Consider the following 21,247-nt stretch of genomic DNA (forward strand, 5'->3'; position numbering starts at 1 on the left):
AGGCTTCATTAATTCATATTCCCTTTTGGGAATTTTTCCTGACTTGGCTTGTTTCCAAATTGTTGTCAATGTTATTAATACATTTTGGATTGGTCCTATAAGAAATGGGAACTTTTGAGATTGTGAATGGATCCAGCTAAATAAATATTGACTAAAAGGAGTAAAAATGCTTGTGCTTAATCAGCTTCTGAGAAAGGGCCCTATGACTTTTGCGTTCTTTTTCACAGAGAATGCTGGGGAAAGCTTTATACTCTGGATTCTGCATCTCAAGAACTTTGCTTATGATCCAGCTTTCCTAATTACTCACTGGTAGAGTGACTTACTTCTTTCAACCTTAATTTTCTTATATGAAAAATGGAAATGATTATTTCCTATTTCATAAAATATTAATGAACTTTCTTAGGGCTTAATAAATGATAAAGCCCTCATGGAGTCAGGAACATCCTCATCCTGGACTTTACCTTTGTGTGCAGGGCTACCTGAAGCAATGCCGGAAGAGAAGGGACATGTTCAGTGATGAGCAACTGAAGGTGATCTTTGGAAACATTGAAGACATCTATAGGTTTCAGATGGGCTTCGTAAGAGACCTGGAAAAACAGTACAACAATGATGATCCCCACCTCAGTGAGATAGGACCCTGCTTCCTGGAGCACGTAAGCATCTTCCCCCTTGGGAAGGGTTTTGAGAGGAGTTAGGAAAAAAATGGAAGGAGTGTTTGAACTGTCTGGTCCCGCCCAGTTTTTTGTCCTGTGGTGGAGGAATAGATTCCTATAACCCTGATGAAACCTCCTTGCCAAGGTATGAGAAATTAGGAAGGGTACTGTGATTTGGCCTAGGACTCTTTCTTTACCATTGTCTTCCCTTTTTTCTCTCCTTCAAGAAAGCTACCAGTAGGGTTTTCTTCATTTTCTTTTTTCTGTACCTGTTGGGTTCAGTTTCTCTAGGAACCATTGTTTTGCAAAAGGCTCTGAACATATTCACTGCATGGAAAAATCTAAGAATCTACGAAATGTAGTCAGCATGAAAGTAGGCCCCTTCAAGGCATTTAGAAGAGAGCAATAAGGTAGAGGAAGTGACAAGTGACAAATGTAGGAAAAGGGACCTTGTGACCTAGAGGAAGGAACACTAGGAAATAGCCAAGCAAGGATTTGAGTCCTGTGTCTGTAATGATTGTTTAGGTAATTTTGGGTAAATCCCTTACCTTTTTTGTGCTTCCTTATCTGGAATACAAGAAGGTTTCATTGTACACTTCTGTGGTTCTCTATCTTTTGGGTCTCATTCCCAGATGAGTTAGTTGTTCTGACAACTCTTCTCCTCCTTTGTATAAAGTATGTAAAGGTAATATGTGCTCATGATACGAAATTCAAATGACACAGAAAAGGTGCAACTTAGGAGTAAATCTTTTTTTAAAGGTTTTATTTATTTATTCATGAAAGACACACACAGTGAGAGAGGCACAGACACAGGCAGAGGGAGAAACAGGCTCCATGCAGGGAGCCCGACGTGGGACTCAATCGTGGGTCTCCAGGATCATACCCTGGGCTGAAGGCGTCGCTAAACCACTGAGCCACCGGGCTGCCCAGAAGTAAATCTTTTTGCAAATTCCCCATAAGGGATATTTGTTGGGGGACTGTCCCTAAGACCACTCTTACATTAGGTGATTACCTAGAAGGACTCATAGGAATCAGCATATAGTCATACTCATGGCTATGATTTATTATAGCTAAAGGATGCAAAGCAAAATCAGCAAAAGGAAAAGACACATGGTGAAAAGTCTGAAGGAAACTAGGGATAAGCTTCCAAGACACCTTTCCCTGTGAAGTCACATAAGATACATTCAGTTCCCCTTGCAATGAGTTGTAACAACACCTGTGAAATGTTTTCTATCAGAGAAACTCATTAGGGAATTAGTAACCAAGTTTTTTATGGGGGACCGGTCATGTAGGCATGCTCTGCCTAGAATATACCAAAGTTCCAGACTCCCGGAAGGGAAGCAGGTGTTCAGCATAAACCACATTGTGTATACAAACTTTGTAGACACAGTGAACCAGTCTTGTCAGGGAATGTAAGAACCCTCCTGAGATCCAAGTTCAAAGATACCAGCTAACAACCAACCTTCCAAGCAGGTCTTTCTAAGAATAGTAGTCTTAGGCCTAATAAATTAGCTTTTTCTGCACAGTGTTTAAAACGGTTCAGCCATTTCAGAAAGCACCTGGGCGATATTTATCAAAGCTAAACATATGTATGACATAGTGTTTCCATACAGAGGTTCATGAGGGAACATTTGCAAGGCTGTTAATTGCATAGTAATCTTGTATGTGGTGGAGTGCAATTAGAAGCAATTTAGGTATTTACCACCAGGGGATGAATAAGAAACATATAGAGGATGCTTACTATGGGGTATTGTGTTGCAAGAAGCAACAGACTAGATATATGTAGTTATAGTAACAAACAATAGACTAGATGTATGTAACTTATAGCAATATGTATCGATATCATAAACACAATAATTATTGGGAAAGTAGAATATAGAATAGTGGTTCTCTGCCTTGTGCATGATAGTGTGTTTAACAGCATTCATGTACTCTACCCACTGAAGGCCTGTAGTACCCCAATACCACTGAATTGTGACAACCAAAAATGTCTCCAGACAATATCAAATGTCCCCTGGGGGACAAAAAGTACCATTGATCTGTTGAAATGATCACATGCTTTTTTACCTCTTAATCTATTAAAGTTGCAAATTTGCATTAATTTTTTTATGTTAAATGAGCATTATATTGCTGGAATAAAGCCTACCTAATCATGGTACATTATCATTTTTTTACATGTTATTTTGCCTTTTTAAAAAATTTGATGGTTTACCCTTTTCTTATTCAGTTCTACAATGTCATTTTTCTCAGCTTTGTTTAGGTGTAATTTACATACAGTAAGATTGACCAATTTTTAGTTTATAATTTGATGAATTTTAACAAATGTATATAGTTGTATAACTACCATATAATCAAGATACATAATATTTCTATCATTTCAATAGGTTTTCTTATTCTCCCTCTGAAGCCGATCCCTGCTCTCACTCCTGGCCCTTGCTAAATACTGAGGGCCATAATAATTTTACCATAATTTTACTTTTTCTGCAGTGTCATATAAATGGAATAATATAGTAATAGTCTTTGTATTTAGCTTCTTTTACTTAACAAAATGCCTTTGATATATCATCCATGGTGTTCTATGTATCAGTAGTTGGTTCTTTTTTATTACTTAGTAATATTCCATTTTATGAATATATCACCCATTCACTAGTGCATTCCAAGATATCTGGGTTGTTTACTAGGTTGTTTCCATCTGGGGTATTACTACATGGTAATAGTTTCATGGTAGTTTGTTTGTTTCTTTGTTTTTGTTTTTGTTTTTTGCCATTCTAATAGGCATGTAGTGGTATTTCCTTGTAATTTTAATTTGTATTTCCCTAATGGCCAATAATGTTGAGCATTTTTTCATGTACTTAATTGCCATCTGTATAAAATCTTTGGTGAAATGTCTGTTCATGTCTTTTTTCCACTTCTAAGTAGATTGTTTATTTTCTTATTGTTCAGTTTTGAGAAATTTTTAATTTGTCATTCCTAAGTTATTGGTCAGATATGTGATTTGCAAAGATTTTTCTCCCAGTTTGTGGCTTAGCCTTTAATTTTCTTAACACTGTCTTTGAATAGCATAAACTTTTAATTTTGTTAAAATTCAATTTATCATTTTTTTCTTTAATGGTTCATGTGTTTTGGGTCTTATTTAAGAAAATTTTGCCTAACCCAAGGTCACCAGATTTTATCCTGTTTTGTTATAGAAATTGTGTCGTTTTGTTTACTATATAGGTCTATGATTTTATTTTCAGGTAATTTTTATATATGGTACAATATAGGAGTCACAGTTAATTTGTTTTCATACGTATATCTAGTTGTTCCAGCACCACTTATGAAAAAACTTAGCTCCTACATTGAATTACTTGGACACGTTGATCAAAAGTCAATCATATATGTGGGTGTTTATTTTTAGGGACATTATTGTGTTCCAGTGACATATGTGGGTATTCATATTCAAATACCATACTGTTATTTCTTGTTGCTATTTTTATTGAGATATAATTGACATATAACATTAGTTTCAGGTGTACAACATAATGATTTGATATTTGCATATATTGCAAAATGATTACGAAAAATATGATCACAATAAGGCCAGCCAGCTAGCATCTATCACCATACATAGGTAAAAAAAATTTTTTTTCTCATGTTGCCTTGATTAATGTAGCTTCATAGCAAGTCTTGAAAGCAGGTAGTTTAAGTGCTCCAAATTCATTCTTCTTCAAAATAATTTTGGCTATTATAGGTGATTTGTATTTCTATATAAATTCATCCCATCAAAGGTTGTAATATTTTCTCTTCTTTTTTTTTAAGTAGGCTCCATATAAATTCATCCCATCAAAGGTTGTAATATTTTCTCTTCTTTTTTTTTAAGTAGGCTCCACATTGTGGAGCCTGATGTGGGACTTGAACACATGAGCCTGAGATCGAGATCTGAGCTGAGGTCAAGAGTCAGACACTTAACCGACTGAGCCACCTAGGCACCTTGTTCTCTTATCTTTATTGTAACTATAGGAGGTGATGGATGTTATCCTATTATAGAGTCATTTCACAACATATATAAATCAAACCATCATGGTGTATACCTTAAACTATTACAGTGATGTATGTCCATTTTTTCTCAGTAAAACTGAGGTGGGGGGAATCAGCTTGTTAAGTTCTACCAAAAAACAAACAAGCAAAAAAAAAAAACACTGCTGCCATTTTGATTAGGATAGAATTAAATCTGTAGACCAATTTTCGGAAAATTTATAGACTTTCAGCTCTATGACCAAATATCTAAGTTTTCTACAATTTCTTCTAGCATTATTTCTAGTCTTCATTGTATAAATCTTGCCGTTATTTTTTAAAAATTATTTCTAGGTGGGTTTTTTTGCTGCTAATATAAATGTATTTTTATTTCAATTTCCTATAGTTTGTTGCTGTGATAGCTAAATACAATTGATTCTTGTGTATTGAAGTTGAATCCTGACACATTACTGAATTTAATAATTGGTTATAATATTTTTTGTAGATTCCTTAGGATTCTATATACTTATAATCATATGTTATTTCTGAACAGACAGTTTATTTCTCCACTTTGCTTGTTTTTTTTTTAATTTTTAAGAATCGTTGACACACAATGCTACATTAGGTTTTATTTCTTTATATATAATCTATATGCCTTCTCTTTCCTTTTCATGTCTTATTGCACTGGTCAAATGGTAAAAAGCAAGCATCTTTTGTTCTGTACTTGATCTTACGGGCAAGCATTCCATATTTCAGCCTTGAGAATGATATTAGCTTTAGGATTTTCATAGTTGGCCTTTATCATATTGGGAACATTTCCTTCTAATCATAATTTACTGGTGGTTTTTTATCATATATGATTTTTTTTCAAATGCTTGTGTATCTACTGAAATGATTGTATGACTTTTCATTTTAATATTTTTTAAATAATAAATTTATTTTTTATTGGTGCTCAATTTGCCAACATACAGAATAACACCCAGTGCTCATCCCATCAAGTGCCCCCCTCAGTGCCCGTCACCCATTCACCCCCAGCCCCCGCCCTCCTCCCCTTCCACCACCCCTAGTTCGTTTCCCAGAGTTAGGAGTCTTTATGTTCTGTCTCCCTTTCTGATATTTCCTACCCATTTCTAATATGTTAATGTAGTGAATTGGATTGGGATAAATCCCATATAATCATAGTGTTTCATACTTTTAATATACTATTTTGCTCTTTTTAAAATTACGTTGCTTGTCCTGAGAAGGTGAGAGACAAACAAACACTGCATAATTAGAATAGGCTTTAGAGAACTCAGTGACTCCATCAAATGTAATAACATTGCATTATAGGGATCCCAGAAGAAGAGAGAGAAGGGGTGGGGCAGAAAATGTATTTGAAGAAATAATAACTGGAAAATTCTTGAATCTGGGGAGGGAAAGAGCGATCCAGGAGGCACAGAGATTGCCCTGACAAATTCAACTCAAGGAGGTCAACACCAAGACACATAGTAATAAATTTGGCAAAAAAAAAATAGTAACAAAGAATTTTAAATGTTTCAAGGAAAAGAAGAAGGCTGGATACAAAGAAAAACCCATAAACCAGTCAGAGGATTTTTCAGCAGAAACTTTGTAGACCAGAAGAAAGTGGTCTAAATATTCAAAGTACTGAAAGAAAAATATCTGCAGCCAAGAATACTTTATCCAGCAAGGCTGTCATTCAGAATAGAAGAGATAGAGTTTCCCAGATAAACAAAGGTTAAAAGAATTCATGACCACTAAATCAGTCCTACAAAAAAATGTTAAGGAACATTCTGTAAGTTGAAACCAAGAATCAATAAGTAAGGGTATGAAAAACAGGAAACTCAAAGGCAAAAAAAAATTAAGTAAAATCGATCAAGAGAAGCACAAAATAGAAGGATATAAAATATAATACCAAATATCTGCAATGTGAAGGAGAGAGAAGGAAAGAATGAGTTCAAAATCAAGTGACCATCAGCTTAATATAGACTGCTATATGCAGAAGGTGTTTATATAAACCAAATGGTAATCACAAATCAAAAAAAACATAAAAGAAATGCAAATAATAGAGTAAGGATCCAAGTATATTACTAAAGAAAGCCAATAAACCATGGTAGAGAGAAGAAGAAATAATAAGAGAAAAATTACAAAGTTAAACAGATAACAAAATGTCAGTAAATACATATCTATCAATATTTACTTTGAATATAAAGGACTAAATGTTCCAGTCAAAAGATAGGGTGACAGAATAGATAAAGAATAAAAGACCCAGCTATATGTTGCCTACAAAAGACTCATTTCAGGAGCAAGGCATGATGGCAGAAGAGTAGAGGTCCTCGATTCATCTGGTCCCCCAAACTTACCTAGATAACTTTCAAAACATCTTGAACACCTATGAATTCAACCTAAGATGTAAAGAGAGAATAGCCAGAATGCTACATAGAGAAAAGTGATCACTTCTGGCAAGGTAGGAGAGTGGAAAGAGGAAGATAAATGGTGGGGGAGGGAGTCAAGGAAAGCCATGGCAGGAAAGCTGTGCTGCAATCAGGAACCTTACAAATCTGCCCTTAAAACAGTCTTCCTCGACTGAAAAGTCCTCAGTGAGGAAATAGAACAGAACTGCAGGAGAGGCAGTGAAGTCTCAGTATTCCCAGACACACAGTAAGAATAGGGGCACCAGGGAGAAAGTTCACCACAAACCACAGTCCAATTGCAGTAAAGGGCTGGAATACCACAACTCTCCTGGGGTATCTGGGAGAGGTGCACCAATTACATAGGCTAGCACCTAAACTCTATTTACCTCAGAGCCCGGCAACAGACAGAAGCAGGCTATCCTTGGTTCCTTTCAGGAGAGACAGATACCCAGAGCACAAGTCTAGAGGTGCAGGGATCTTGGTTCTAGGGCACTGAACAGACAAAGCTGGCTATCTTCCCTTGCCTCTGAGACAGGTGGAACCAGGGAGGACTCAAAATGGTGAAAGCTCTGCTGCTGCTAGGCGCCCAACATTTGTACAAATCAGTGCCTCTTGTGCCTATCCCCAGAGGCATATAGGTCAGTGTGCACTGAGAGACTATGATTGGGTACACATGGGGAGGTCTTGGCTCGAGGGCTGGAGATCTGGCAGCTGCAATTTTTTTTTCTTTTAGCCTTTCACCTGAGATGTGTGGCCTCTAGGGAACAAAGGTCTCACAGGACTAACAGCTCCACACAGCCTGGCCACCCAGTAAGGAGTGAGGCATCTCTATCCAGGCACAGACACCTGAGAATCAGCACAGCAGGCACCTCCCCCAGAAGAACAAATGGGAGAACAAGGGAAGACCAAGTTTACTGACAAAGTAGCATTGGAAATCTCCAGGACTGAGGGAAAATAGTATATAGAACTCACAATCTTTTCCTTATGATTCATTTATCTTTCAGATTAAAAGTTTCCAATATTTTTATCCTTTCCTGCCTTAACTACAATATTTTACCAACTATTTGTTTTTAGGTTGTTTTTTTTTCCTTTTTGACTTTCATATTTCTACAAATACATGCCTTAGATATGGTCTTCATTTTTAGATTCCTTTCAACACATTCAATTTAATTTTGTTAGGTATGTAAGTTGTGGAATTTTTTTTTTGTTTCTTCTTCTTTTGTTCTATAATTGTGGAAGTTAGTACCTTCTAGCATACAGACCAAAGTGCACTCAAAAACAAGTGGATCACCATGTTGGTCCATTCTGTGAGATTATATTCTCTCTTCCTTCCCATTCTACCCCCCCACCCCCGTTTATCTTCTTTCCGTTTTTGTGGTTGATGTTGGGTCGCTATATAAGTTTTGCTGGTTATTTAAATTTGGAATTTAGCACCTTCTAACATACAGAACAAAATATACACAGAACAAGGAGGATCACCCTCTAGGTCTACTCTATGAGACGATATTCTCTCTCCACATTAAAAACAATTTTTTTTTTACTATTTTTAAAACATGTTTTTCACTTTAGTGGTCTTTTTGAAATTTTTTGCCCTGTTTTTATTTTTCTTTTATTTCCTGATCTCTGACCTCTTTGGAAAGATCAAGGTGTATTTTACTTAGGTTGTGGCTGATGTTTTTGACTCTGCTCACTCATATAGCCATTCTGCATAGGACAAAAAGACTAGAAGGAAGAATTCACCACAAAAGAAAGAACCACAAGTAATACTCTCTACCACAGAGTTACTAGATATGGATTTAAGTAAGATGTCAGAAATACAATTATAAAATCACTGGTGGCTCTGGAAAAAAAAGTGTAATGGACTCTAGAGATTATTTTACTGCAAAATTGAGATTCAGTCAGTCTGAAATTAAAAATATTTAGCTGATATGCAGGCTAAACTGGATGCTCTAACTGCTAGGGTTAATGAAGTGGAAGAGAGACTGAGTGACATAGAAGACAAATTGATGGAAAGGAAGGAACCTGAGGAATAAAGTGAAAAACAAGAATACACAAGGAGAGGCTGTGGGAAATAAATGATAGCTTGAGAAAGAATGATATTCATCTTATTGTGATTCTAGAAGATGTAGAAACAGAGGACCACAAAGTATATTTGAACAATTCGCACTGAGAACATCCCTAATCTGGGGAAAGAAACAGGCATTCAGATTGAAGAGATATAGAGGACCCCTCCCAAATAAAGAAAAAATGATCAATACCCCCAAAATATAATAGTGAAGCTTACAAATTTCAAAGATAAAGAAACAATCCTAAAAGCAGCTTGAGACAAGAGATTCTTAACTTTAATGGGGAGAGATATCAGATTAACAGCAGGCCTATCCACAGAGACCTGACAACCCAGAAAGAACTGGCATGATATATTTAGGGTACTAAATGAGAAAAAATGCAGCAAGGAATAGTTTATACAGCAAGGCTGTCATTCAGAATAGAAGGAGAGATAAGGAGCTTCCAGGATAGACAAAAAGTGAATGACTATGAGACCACCAAATCGACCCTGCAAGAACTAGTAAGGAGGACCCTGAAAGCGAAGGAGGGAGCCCAAAGAAACAATCTGCAGAAACAAGGACTATATGGGTAATCTATGACACTAAGATCATATCTTTCAATAGTTACTCTGAACGTGAATGGGCTAAATGATCCAATCAAAAGACACAGGGTATCAGACTGGATAAAAAAGCAAGACCCATATATATACTGTCTATTTTAGACCTAAGGACACCTTCAGCCTGAAAATGAAGGAATGGAGAACCATTTACCATTCAAATGGTCCTCTAAAGAAAGCTGGGGTAGCAATCTTCATATCATATAAATCAGAGTTTATACCAAAGTCTGTAATAAGAGATGAAGAGGAATACTATATTATACTTAAAGGATCTACCCAAAAAGAAGACCTAACAATTATGAATATTTATGCCTTTAATGTGGGAGCAGCCAACTATATCAATCAATTGATAACGAAAGTAAAGTGATACATAGATAACAATACATTAATAGTAGGAGACTTCAACACGGCACTCTCAGCAAAGGATAGATCTTCTAAGCAGAACATCACCAAAAAAAACAAGATCTCGAATGATATATTGGGCCAGATAGATTTCACAGATACATACAGGACATTCCTTCCTAATGCAGCTGAATACACATTCTTCTCAAGTGCACATGGAACTTCCCCAGAATAGACCACATACTGGGTCACAAATCAGGTCTCGATAGCTAAAGATTTGGATTATCCCCTGCATATTTTCAAACCACAATGCCTTGAAACTAGAATTCGATGACAAGAAGAAATTTGGAAGGAGCTCAAACACATGGAGGTTAATGAGCATCTTACTTTAGGATGAATGGGTCAACTAGGAAATTAGAGAATAATTTAAAATATTCATTAAAACTAATGAAAATGATAATATGACTGTTAAAAATCTTTGGGATACAGCAAAAGCGGTCCTAAGAAGGAAATACATCATAATACAAGCCTCCCTCAAAAATTGGAAAAATCTGAAATACACAAGTTAACCTTGCACCTAAAGCAACTGGAGAAAGAACAGCAAATATAGCCTAAACTAAGCAGAAGAAAAGTAATAAAGATTAGACTAGAACTCAATGAAATACAGACCAGAAGAAATGTAGAAAGATCAAAGAAACCAGGAGGGGTTCTTTGAAAGAATTAATGTAATAGATAAACCTCTAGTCAGGCTCTTTAAAAAAGAAAAAAAAGACTCAAATTAATAAAATCACAAACAAAAGAGGAGAGATCACAACCAATAACAAGGAAATACAAACAATTTTTAAAAATGTATTATGAACAATTATATGCCAATAAATTAGGCAATTTGAGAGATTTGGAAGAAATGGATGCATTTCTGGAAACCTACAAATTACCAAACCAAAAACAGGAAGAAATGGAAAACCTGAACAGGCCAATAACCACTGAAGAATTTGAAGCAGTCATCAAAAACCTCACAAGACACAAAAGTCCAGGGCCAGATGGCTTCACAGAGGAAATCTCACAACCATTTAAAGAAGAAATAATACCTATTCTACTAAAGCTGTTTCAAAGGACAGAAATGGAGGATATACTTCCAAACTCATTCTATGAATCCAGCATTACCTTGATCCCAAAATCAAAGACCCCACTAAAAAGGATAATTACGGACCAATATCCCTGATGAACATGGAAGCAAATATTCTCTCCAAGATACTAGCCAATAGGATCCAATAGTACATTAAGAGGATTATTCACTACAACCAAGTAGGATTTATCCCTGGGATGCAAGGGTGATTCAACATTTGTAAAATAATCAACATGATAAATCACATCAATTAAAAAAAATGACAAGAACCATATGATCTTTTCAATAGATGCAGAGAAAGCATTTGAAAAAATACGGCATCCATTCTTGATTAAAACTCTTCAGAGTGTATGGATAGAGGGAACATTTCTCAACATCATAAAAGCCATTTAGGAAAATCCCACAACAAATATTATTCTCAATAGGAAAAAACTGAGAGCCTTTCCCCTAAGATCAGGAACACGACAGAGATGTCCACTTTCACAACTGTTATTCAACATAGTACTAGAAGTTCTAGCCTCAGCAATCAGACAACAAAATAAAGGCATTCAGATTGGAAAGGAAGAAGTCAAATTCTCCCTCTTTGCAGATGACATGATACTGTACAAGAAAACCCAAAAGACTCCACCCCAATATTGCTAGAACGCTTACAGCAATTCAGCAACATGGCAAAATACAAAATCAATGCGCAGAAATCAATGGAATTTCTGTATACAAACAATAAGCCTGAATAAAGAGTAATTAGAGAATCAATTGCATTTAAAATTGCACCCAAAACCATAAGATACCTATGAATAAACCTAACCAAAGAAGTAAAGTATCTATAGTTTAAAAAGTACCAAACTTATCAAAGAAATTGAGGAGGACATAAAGAGATAGAAAAACATTGAATGTCCATGGATTGAAAGAATAAGTATTGTGAAAATATCTATGCCACCAAGATCAATTTACACATTCAGTGCAATACTTATCAAAATACTGTGGACTTTCTTCTGAGTTGGAACAAATAATCTTAAGATTCATATGGAACCAGTAAAGACCCTGAATAGCCAGAGGAATGTTGAAAAAGAAAATCAAAGCTGGGGGCATCACAATGCCTGACTTTAAGCTGTATTACAAAGCTGTGATCATCAAGAGAGTATGGTACCGGCTCAAGAGAGTATGGTACTGGCACATAAGCAGACACATAGATCAATGGAACAGAATATAGAACCCAGAATTGGACCCTCAACTCTATGGTCAACTCATCTTTAGCAAAGCAGGAAAGAATATCCACTGGAAAAAAACAGTCTCTTCAATAAATGATGTTGGGAAATTTGGACAGCCACATGCAGAAGAATTAAACCAGACCATACTCTTACACCATACACAGAGATAAACTCAAAATGGGTGAAAGATCTAAAGAATCCATGAAAATACTAGAGGAGAACACAGGCAACAATCCTTTTAACTTGGCCAAAGCAACTTCTTGCAAGATACATCTATGAAGGCAAGGCAAACAAAAACAAAAATGAACTATTGGGACTTCGCTCAGGATAAAAAGCTTCTGCACAGCAAAGGAAACAATGAACAAAACTAAAAGCCAGCCTATAGAACGGGAGAACATATTTGAAAATGACATCGGATAAAGGGCTAATATCCAAGATCTATAAAGAACTTATCACACTCAACACCCAAGAAACAAACAATCCACTCATGATTTTGCAGAACACATGAACAGACATTTCTCTGAAGAAGACATATACATGGCCATCAGACACATCAAAAAAAAAATGCTCCATGTCACTTACCATCAGGGAAATGCAAATCAAAACCACAATGAAATACCACCTCACACCCAAGGACAATGGCTAAAATTAACAAGACAGGAAACAACAAATGTTGGAGAGGATGTGGAGAAACGGGTACCCTCTTGCATTGTTGATGAGAGTCCAAGCTGGCACAGCCACAACAGAAAACAGCATGGAGGTTCCTGAAGAAGTTAAAAGTAGAATTACCCTATGACCCAGCAAGCACACTTCTGGATATTTACCCCAAAGATACAGATGTAGTGAAATGACAGTATACCTGCACCCCAATGTTTATAGCAGCAATGTTCACAATAGGCAAATTGTGGAAGTAACCACGTATCCTTCTCCAGATGAATGGATAAAGAAGATGTATGTATCTCAGATACACACACACACACACACACACACACACACACAGTGGTATATTACCCATCAGAAGGATGATTACCTGCCATTTGCTTCAGCATGGGTGGAACTGGCAGTTATTATTGTGATGAAATAAATCAATCACAGAACGACAATTATTATATGGTTTCACTCATATGTGGAATATACAAAATAGTGAAAGGGACTGTAATGGAAAGGATGGAAACTGAGTGGTGAAAAATTAGAGAGGAAGACAAACCATGAGAGACTCCTACCTCTAGGAAACAAAGGGTTTCAGAAGGAGAGGAAGGTGGGGGGATTGGTGGACTGGGTGAGGGGCACTAAAGAGGATGGTTGATGGGATCAGCACTGGGTGTAATACTGTATGTTGGCAAATTGAATTAAAATTTGAAAAAAGGTAAAAAGACTCATTTCAGACCTAAAGACACCTGCACATTGAAAGTGAGGGAATAGAGATGGCACAAAAAAGAGAAAGTGAGGGAATAGAGATAGCACAAAAAAAGACACAGATCAATTGAACTGAATAAAAACACAGAAATGGACCCACAAGTGTATGGTCAACTAAACTTCAACAGGGAAGGAAAGAATATCCAATGGAAAAAAAGACTCTCTCTTCAGCGAATGGTGTTGGGAAAAACTGGACAGCAACATGCAGTAGAATGAAACTGGACTACTTTCTCACACCGTACACTAAAGTTAATTCAAAATGGATGAAAGGCCTAACTGTGAGAAAGGAAACCATCAGGCAGCAACCTCTGTCATTGGCCAAAGCAACTTGTTACTATACTCATCTCTGGAGGCAAGGGTACCAAGGCAAAAATGAACTCTTGAAACCTTATCAAGATAAAAATCTTCTGAACAGTGAATGAAACAATCAACAAAACTAAAAGGCAACCTTTGGAATAGGAGAAGATATTTGTAAATAACAGATCTGATATGAAAGATCTTATCTATAAAGAACTTATAAAAATCTATAAAGAACTAGAAAGAACTTATCAAACTCAATACCTAAAAAAATTAATCCAGTTAAAAATTGGCAGATGACATGAATAGACATTTTTCCAAAGAATACATACAGATGGCTAGCAGATAAGAGATGTTCATCATCTCCCATCATCAGGGAGGTATAAATCAAAACTATGAGATATCACCTTACACCTGCCAGAATAGCTAAAAGTAAACAACATAAGATATAACAGATGTTATCAAGGGTGTGGAAACAGGGAAACTTACACTGTTGGTGGGAATGCAAACTGGTGTAGCCACTCTGGAAAACAGTATGGAAATTCCTCACAATGTTAAAAATAGAACTACCCCAGGATCCAGCAGTTGTACTACTAGGTATTTTCCCAAAGTTTACATTAATACTAATTAAGATAGATACATGTCCCTGATGTTTATATCAGCATTATCACCACTAGCCAAATTATGGAAAGAGCCTAAATATCCATTGACTGATGAATGGATAAATAAGTGAGATGATAGATAGATAGATAGATAGATAGATAGATAAATAGATAGATGATAGATAGATAACTCAGCCATAAGAAAGAATGAAATCTTGCCATTTGCAATGACATGGATGGAGCTAGAGAGTATTATTCTATGTGAAATAATTAGTCAGACAAAGACAAATACCATATGATTTCACCTATATGTGGAATTTAAGGAACAAAACAGATGAACAGAGGGGGGGAAAGAGAGAGGCAAAATATAAAGTTGACTCTTTTAACTATAGAGGACAAACTGAGGGTTGCTGGAGGAGAAGTGGGTGATGGGTATTAAGGAGGGCACTTGTGATGAGCATTGGGTGTTGTATTTAAGTGATGAATTCCTGAGTCCTATTTATTCATGAAGCTAATATTACACAGTATGTTAACTAACTGGAATTTAAATAAAAGCTTGGAAGAAAAAAAACTTAGAATTTCTTTAAAAAAAAAGATAGAAAGTTATTCAAGCTCAAGTGAGGACAGCAGCCCAGAATACACAGTCTTAATATGGAAGAAAGTGCTCCAGAAAAGGAGTATTTAATACAGGGTTATATATAGCTTTTTGTTACATTAAGTCACAAATCATCATGATGAAGGACATTTCAGAAGGTTACAAATGTTATCTTATGCTTTTAGTATATGCAAGGTTGCAGATTTCAGAGCTATGGAAATGGAACTTAGAAAATTTTTACTCTTATCTTTAGTTTGAAATGTTTTTTTTTTTGTTATTTGCTACAAAGTAGATGTACAGTCTGTGCTCAGCACAGATATAGAGCCCACACTTTGAAGTTTGGTGAAGTCATTCTGACCCTGATAAAAGTATAGCTTCCCTGGGAGCCCAGGAGCAAGATCCACAAACATTAAAAATTGAACATTTCCTTTATAACTAGACAAGAAAGAACAAACAAAATCCAAAACCAGCAGAAGTAAGGAAATAATAAAGATGAAAGCAGAAATAGATAGTATAGAAACTAAAAAAAAAAATCAGTAGAACAGATCAGTGAAACCAGGAGCTAGTTCCTTGAAAAGATCAACAAAATTGATAAACCTTTAGCCAGATGAGACAGAGAGAGAGAAGGGAGAAAGAGAGAACTACAGGTCAATCAATATTCCTGATAAACATGGGACGCCTGGGTGACTCAGTGGTTGAGCATCTGCCCTCGGCCCAGGGTGTGATCCTGGAGTCCTGGGATGGGGTCCTGTCTTGGGCTCCCCGCGTGAAGCCTGCCTCTCTCTCTATGTCTCTCTCATGAATAAATAAATAAAATATTTTAAAAATATATTCCGGATGAACATACATGCAAAAATGCTCAACAAAATATCAGCAAAGCAAATCCAACAATGTTTTAGAAATCATTTACCACAATCAAGTCGGATTTATTCCCAGAAAGCAAGGGTGGTTCTATATTCAAAAATCGGTCAACATCATATATCACATCAGTAATACAAAGGATCAATAAGACATATGATCATTTCAATAGATGCAGAAAAAGCGTTGGACAAAGTACAACATCTAGTCATGATAAAAGCCTTCAACAAAGTAGGTTTAGAGGAAATATATTTCAGCATAATAGAAGCCACATTTGAAAAACCCACAGCCAACATCATACTCACTGGGAAGAAACTGAGAGCTTTCTTCCTAAGGTCAGTAACAAAATAAGGATGTGCTCTTTCACCACTTTTATTCAACATATTACTGATTCCCTAGCTACAGCAGTTAAACAACAAAAAGAAATAAAAGGCTTCCAAATAGATAAGGAAGAAGTTAAACTTTCCCTATTTTTAGATAACATGATACTCTATATAGAAAACCTGAAATCCACCAAATACCTGCTAGAACTTATAAATGAATTCAGTGAAGTTGCAAAATGTAAAATCAATGTGCAGAAATCTGTTATTATTTTTATATACTAATAATGAAGAGGCAGAAAGAGAAATTTTTAAAAATCCTATTTATAATTGTACCAAAATTAGATAGATAGGAGTAAACCTAACCAAAGAGGTGAAAGACCTGTACTTTCAAAACTATAAAACACCAATGAAAGAAATTGAAGATGACACAAGGAAATGCAAAAACATTCCATGCTCATGGGTTGGAAGAATGACTATTGTTAAAATGTCTCTACTACCCAAAGCAATCTACATATTTAATGCAATCCATATGAAAATCCAATAGCATTTTTCTTTCAACTAGAAAAAAAGCCTGAAGTATATATGGAACCAAAAAAGACCTCAAATAGCTAAAGCAATTTTGAACAAACAAAGCAAAGCTGGAGTTATCACAATTCCAGACTACACATTATACCACAACATGATAGTAAGCAAAATAGTGTGGCACTATCACAAACATAGACACATTGATCAATGGAACAGACTAGAAAACCCAGAAATAAGCCCATAATGATATGTTCAGTTAACCTTTACAAAGCAGGAAAGAATATCTAATGGGAAAAAGTCTCTTAAACAAATGGTTTTGGGAAAACTGGTCAACTACATGCAAAACAATGAAACTAGACCACTTTCTACACCATACACACAAAAAAACAAATTAAAAATGGATTAAGGGCGGGGGGTGGGAGTGACTGGGTGGCGGGCACTGAGGGGGGCACTTGACGGGATGAGCACTGGGTGTTATTCTGTATGTTGACAAATTGAACACCAATAAAAATAAATTTATTATTTTAAAGAAAAGGACCTAAATGTGTAACAGGAATCCATCAAAGTCCTAGAGGCAGGCAGTAATGTCCCCAACATCAGCCATAGTAACATTTTTCTAAGTATGTCTCCTGAGGCAAGGGAAACAAAGCAAAAATAAACTATTGGGACTATACCAAAATAAAAAGCTTCTGCACAGCTAAGAAAATAGTCAACAAAATAAAAGGCAACCTACTGAATGGAAGAAGATATTTGCAAATGACATATCTGATAAAGGGTTAATGTCCAAATTATATAAAAAACTGATACAACTCATCACCTCAAAAACCAAATAATTCAATTTAAAAATGGGCAGAATACATGAACAGATGTTTCTGCAGAGAAGACATACAGATGGCCAATGGACAAATGAGAGGATGCTCAACATCACTTATCCTCAGGGAAATGTAAATCATAACTACAGGGATCCCTGGGTGGCGCAGCGGTTTGGCGCCTGCCTTTGGCCTAGGGCGCGATCCTGGAACCCAGGATCGAATCCCACATCGGGCTTCCAGTGCATGGAGCCTGCTTCTCCCTCTGCCTGTGTCTCTGCCTCTCTCTCTCTCTCTCTCTGTGACTATCATAAATAAATAAAAATTAAAAAAAAATCATAACTACAATGAGATGCCATCTCACTTCTATCAGAATGGCTAAAATAACACAAGAAACAACAGGTGCTGGCTAGGATGCTGAGAAAAAGTAACCCTCTTGCACTTTTGGTGGGAATGTGAACTGGTGCAGCCACTGTGGAAGCAGTATGGAGGTTCCTCAAAAATTTAAAATTGAACTACCCTATGATCCAGTAATCACACTACCAGGTATTTGCCCAGAAATTCTAAAAACATTAATTCAAAAGGATACATGCACCCCCTACATTTATAGTAGCATTATTTACAATAGCCAAGATATGGAAGCATCCCAAATGTCCATCAGTAGATGAATGGATATGAGACACCTGGGTGGCTCAGCGGTTAAGCGTCTGCCTTCAGCTCAGCATGTAATCCTGGAGTCCCAGGATCGAGTTTCCACATCAGGCTCCCTGTATGGAGCCTGCTTCTCCCTCTGCCTATGTCTCTGCCTCTCTCTCTCTGTGTGTCTCTCAGGAATAAATAAATAAAATCTTAAAAAAATAGATGAATGAATAGAGAATATGTGGTGTATAATACACACAGATACACAGACACACACTGGAATATTATTTATCTGTAAAAATAATGAAATTTTGTCACTTAAAAAACATGGATAGAGATGGAGGATACAATGCTAAGCAAAATACAATATTTCACTCATATATGAAATTTAAGAAACAAAACAAATGAGCAATAGAAAAAAAAATAAAGGAGAGAGATAAACTGAAAAACAGACTCTTACCTATAGAGAACAAATTGATGGTTACCGAAGGAGAGAGGTGGGTGGGTGGATTGGTTGAAATAGGTGTGGGGATTAGGAAGTACACTTGTGATGAGCACTGGGTCACCAACTGGAATTGTTGAATTGCTATACTGTACACCTGAAACTAATACAATGCTATATATTAACCAACTGGAATTAAAATAAAAACTTAAAAAAATAAAAATAAAATCCAATGCCAAAATTTTATTACTGTAGTGTCTTCACTTTTGTCAAGAGCAGTGTTCCGTCATGACTCTTCTTTTATGGGATTTCATTACAATTCCTACGTATTTTTTCTATACAAATGTTTAAAGTTTGTCTACTTCCCAAATAATTCCTCTATTTTATTATTAAACCATGAATCGATTTAGGAAAATTGACATTGTTACCCATATTAGGAGAGGATCTGTTTTTTTCATTTCTCCAAAACTTCTTTTGGAATTCTCAGTAGACTTTTTTTTTCTCTCCATTTTTCCTGTGCTCATAGCAAGATGGATTCTGGATATACTCTGAGTATTGTAACAACCACCTGGATGCCTGCATGGAACTCTCCAAACTTATGAAGGACAGCCGCTACCAGCACTTCTTTGAGGCCTGTCGCCTCTTGCAGCAAATGATTGACATTGCTATCGATGGTTTCCTTTTGACTCCAGTACAGAAGATCTGCAAATATCCCTTACAACTGGCTGAACTCCTCAAGTATACTGCCCAGGACCATAGGTAAAAGATAGAGGGAAACAGGAGTTAGAACCTCATCTACATGTTGGTCTTTATTAAAGATATATGTCCTTTAGCCTTTTCTGAGCCTCTGTTAACTTATCTGCACAATGGGATGGTGATATATTTTTGATTACCTCACAAGGTTATTGTGTGTATAAAGCAAAGGAATGCTTGTGAGAGTTTCTTATAAAGCTGGGCATCACTATGCACAAAAAGTCACTATGCAACATCATTACTGCACAACTTACACCCTGCCTTCAGGGAGCTTAACTGGGTCCTTAGTTCTGAGTTTAGCTAAGTGAAACAATCCAGATGGAGTAATTTTTCAGCTGTCTATTCTGCACTGTTTGATAGATTCAATATCCTGATAACAGCCTACATAACTTGTATTTACCTTAGAATTTTTCTGCAAGGCTATAGCCCTGTTATTCTTCAGTCTTCTCCACCCTCCTCTGCATCATCCCAAATGTACCTTCCCTTTATACTCAAAGCATGACTAGGGAATAAACAGACTTGAAACTTCTCCTGGAATTTTTTTAAATTGTTCAGTATTTTTATGAAAACCAACCCAAAAATGGTCAAGAAGGTTATCTCTCTCTGAATGGAAATGATCTACCAGGAAATGAGTCTACCAGTAAGGCATATACTGAGAATCATCTCCAACAATAAGTGAACCACCTCCCACTCTTTCACATGCTTTACTTTATGAGCTAGAACCCTCATCATTTTTATTTTTTTAAAGATTTTTATTTATTTATTCATGAGAGACACAGAGAGTTCTGCCTCTATTTCCCTCATCATTTTTATAGCCTTCTTTAATTAGTATTAAATCCCTGATCTTAGACTTACTAGTTCAGCTCTCTTCCTGATTGAACCTTCCAAGAAGAAAGAAGACCTTTGTCCAGTTTCCCTTAAGCTTTCTGCCTAATTCTCATTAGGCCCACTTCCTACTTTCACTTGGCTCCATTGTCTGGTTTCCTCAGAGCTGACTTCCAGACCTAGTTGTGTAAGGCCAATTGTATTAGCCAGTTTGTTTTGTTTATGCTAATCTCAAGGCCAATCCCTGAGTTCATTTTTAAGTTGATGCTGTTTCTTTAGCAAATCATGGTTATGTGCTTCAGTAGTTCCAGAGCCTTGGGCAAATTTCTGATTTGAATCCAAATGTGGTAGCACTTGATTCTCCTTTTGTGTAATACCACCAGTGGTAGCTCTGCCTGCCATGCTGTGTTGGGTATGAAGGAGGGAGGTAGTGAAGGCCCCACAAAAGGGGATTCTGTTCCCTCCTCTCTGAGTCTGGGCAATGCTGGGCATACTCATTGGACATGAAATTTGGAGGCGACTAAATGTTATTTTAGAAGACTTAATACAGGGGCACCTGAGTGGTGATTCAGTGGTGAAGCGTCTGCCTTCAGCTCAAGTCATGATCCTAGAACCCTGGGATCGAGCCCTACATCAGGCTCCCTGAGCCTGCTTCTCCTTCTCCCTCTGCCTGCCACTCCCCTTGCTTGTGAACACTCTCTCTGCCAAATAAGTAAATAAAATCTTTTTAAAAAAGATTTTATTTTTATTTGTTCATTAGAGACACAC

The 21,247-nt window shown here is 36.4% G+C and overlaps 1 protein-coding gene across 10 annotated transcripts in view; it reads left to right on the plus strand.

Moving 5' to 3' along the window:
- ARHGEF9 (Cdc42 guanine nucleotide exchange factor 9) overlaps nt 1–21,247 on the plus strand; it is a 211,944-nt gene that overhangs the window by 129,580 nt on the left and 61,117 nt on the right. For 9 of the 10 annotated variants that reach the window (XM_072817442.1, XM_072817436.1, XM_072817440.1 and 6 more), the window contains 2 exons: nt 474–653; nt 19,428–19,660. In XM_072817442.1, coding sequence (XP_072673543.1) covers nt 474–653; nt 19,428–19,660 — 413 coding nt within the window. The remainder of the gene's footprint in view (nt 1–473; nt 654–19,427; nt 19,661–21,247) is intronic. The other variant, XM_072817441.1, reaches the window with a different exon arrangement.

This window comes from Canis lupus, chromosome X, assembly GCF_048164855.1.
Source record: "Canis lupus baileyi chromosome X, mCanLup2.hap1, whole genome shotgun sequence".
NCBI classification, from domain to species: domain Eukaryota; kingdom Metazoa; phylum Chordata; class Mammalia; order Carnivora; family Canidae; genus Canis; species Canis lupus.